Source organism: Mus caroli, chromosome 6 (genome assembly GCF_900094665.2).
Source record: "Mus caroli chromosome 6, CAROLI_EIJ_v1.1, whole genome shotgun sequence".
Classification (NCBI taxonomy): Eukaryota; Metazoa; Chordata; class Mammalia; order Rodentia; family Muridae; genus Mus; species Mus caroli.
In genome coordinates, this window is record NC_034575.1 from 83,997,085 (window position 1) to 83,998,412 (window position 1,328).

A 1,328-nucleotide genomic window follows, 5' to 3' on the forward strand; every position below is an offset into this window, starting at 1 on the left:
TGTTATATAAGTGGAGTCACGAAATCTGCCACTGCAGAGTTTCTGTCAGCAGATAATAGTAGGAGCAGTTTTTAATTCAGCAGGATAAATTCTAGANTGTGGGTTGTACAAACTGGGCAGAAATTTACTCTGCCTGTGGGTTATATGAAGGCGATGTGGTGAGATTTGCAGATGAGAATAACCTAGCCCTCCTGGACAGTGGAGGATGAGTTTTGAGGAGACTTGGATCTCAGAAGATGAACTGGCTTAGGAGCCTGCAAGAGTGGTGATGTGAGAGCCATAGAAGGACTTGAATCAGCTAAAGACAAGGGAGGGGAGAGCAGAGGGAAGAAGTAGGAATGCCAAAGAGACTTCAGGAAGAGAGCAGAATGGAATGTCAGGTGAAAAGAGGAAAGACAGGGAAGAAGCAGGCCAGGCAGGGCTTGGAGACTGAGACATAGTTGGTCTGCCAAGACTGCCNTGTTTCCCCTGCGTTAGGTGGGTTCAGGACTTGTGCCCCAGCATGGAGAAATGTTCCTCCTGGTTTCATCTTATGTTGAGCCCAGGGCATGTCTTGCCCTGGAGGGACTCTGTGGCATTTAGTGAGCAAGTCCCCAGGACTGTCAGGGACTGCCACTCATTCAGGTCTCTCTATCCCAGGTGGTGGTTGTCCAGGCCATCAGTGCCCTGTGCCAGAAGTATCCTCGAAAGCATGCTGTGCTCATGAACTTCCTGTTCACCATGCTAAGGGAAGAGGTAAGGGCGGGGCCGCTGGGGTCCTTCTCTTTCTGTTGGTGCAGAGAATGGCCTGACTGCCAAACCTGTCTCTTGGTGTTACGCTCGGAACACTGTTAAACGGCTTGTTTCCGCGCCTGCGGCACTTTAGACTCCGTGCACAGATGAAGCAAGAGCAGCAGCTGTCATAATTACAGTACTGATGTGTGACTCACCAGCATGGCACCAGGTCCAGCAGGTGCCCCAAGGCTTTGCTTATACAGAAGGGCGGGGCATGGGTTCTGTTATGAAGTCTGGTGCAGGATGCTGCATGTCAGTCAGGAGCTCTTGGAAAACTGGGGCTGAAAACAACATGGGTGCCAGGATTTTGTTGGGTGTTGTTTGTTTGTTTGTTTGTTAGTTTTGTGACAGGGTCTCTGCATAGATCTGACTATCCTAGAACTTACTATATAGACCAGGCTAGCCTTGAACTGACAGAGATCCACTTGTCTCCGCCTCCAGAATTCATATCTGTAAGAAATGAACTTCCACTGGGCATAGCTGTGCCTGCCTTGAATCCTAGTAGTCTGGAGGTTTCCTAAACAAACCTAATGACTGGATTTTTTTTTTTTTTT

The 1,328-nt window shown here is 48.9% G+C and overlaps 1 protein-coding gene across 1 annotated transcript in view; it reads left to right on the top strand.

Annotated features, from left to right (window-relative positions):
* Copg1 (coatomer protein complex subunit gamma 1) overlaps positions 1–1,328 on the top strand; it is a 26,153-nt gene that overhangs the window by 10,609 nt on the left and 14,216 nt on the right. The window contains exon 13 of the mRNA XM_021164245.2: positions 640–735. Within this exon, the coding sequence (XP_021019904.1) occupies positions 640–735 (96 nt within the window). The remainder of the gene's footprint in view (positions 1–639; positions 736–1,328) is intronic.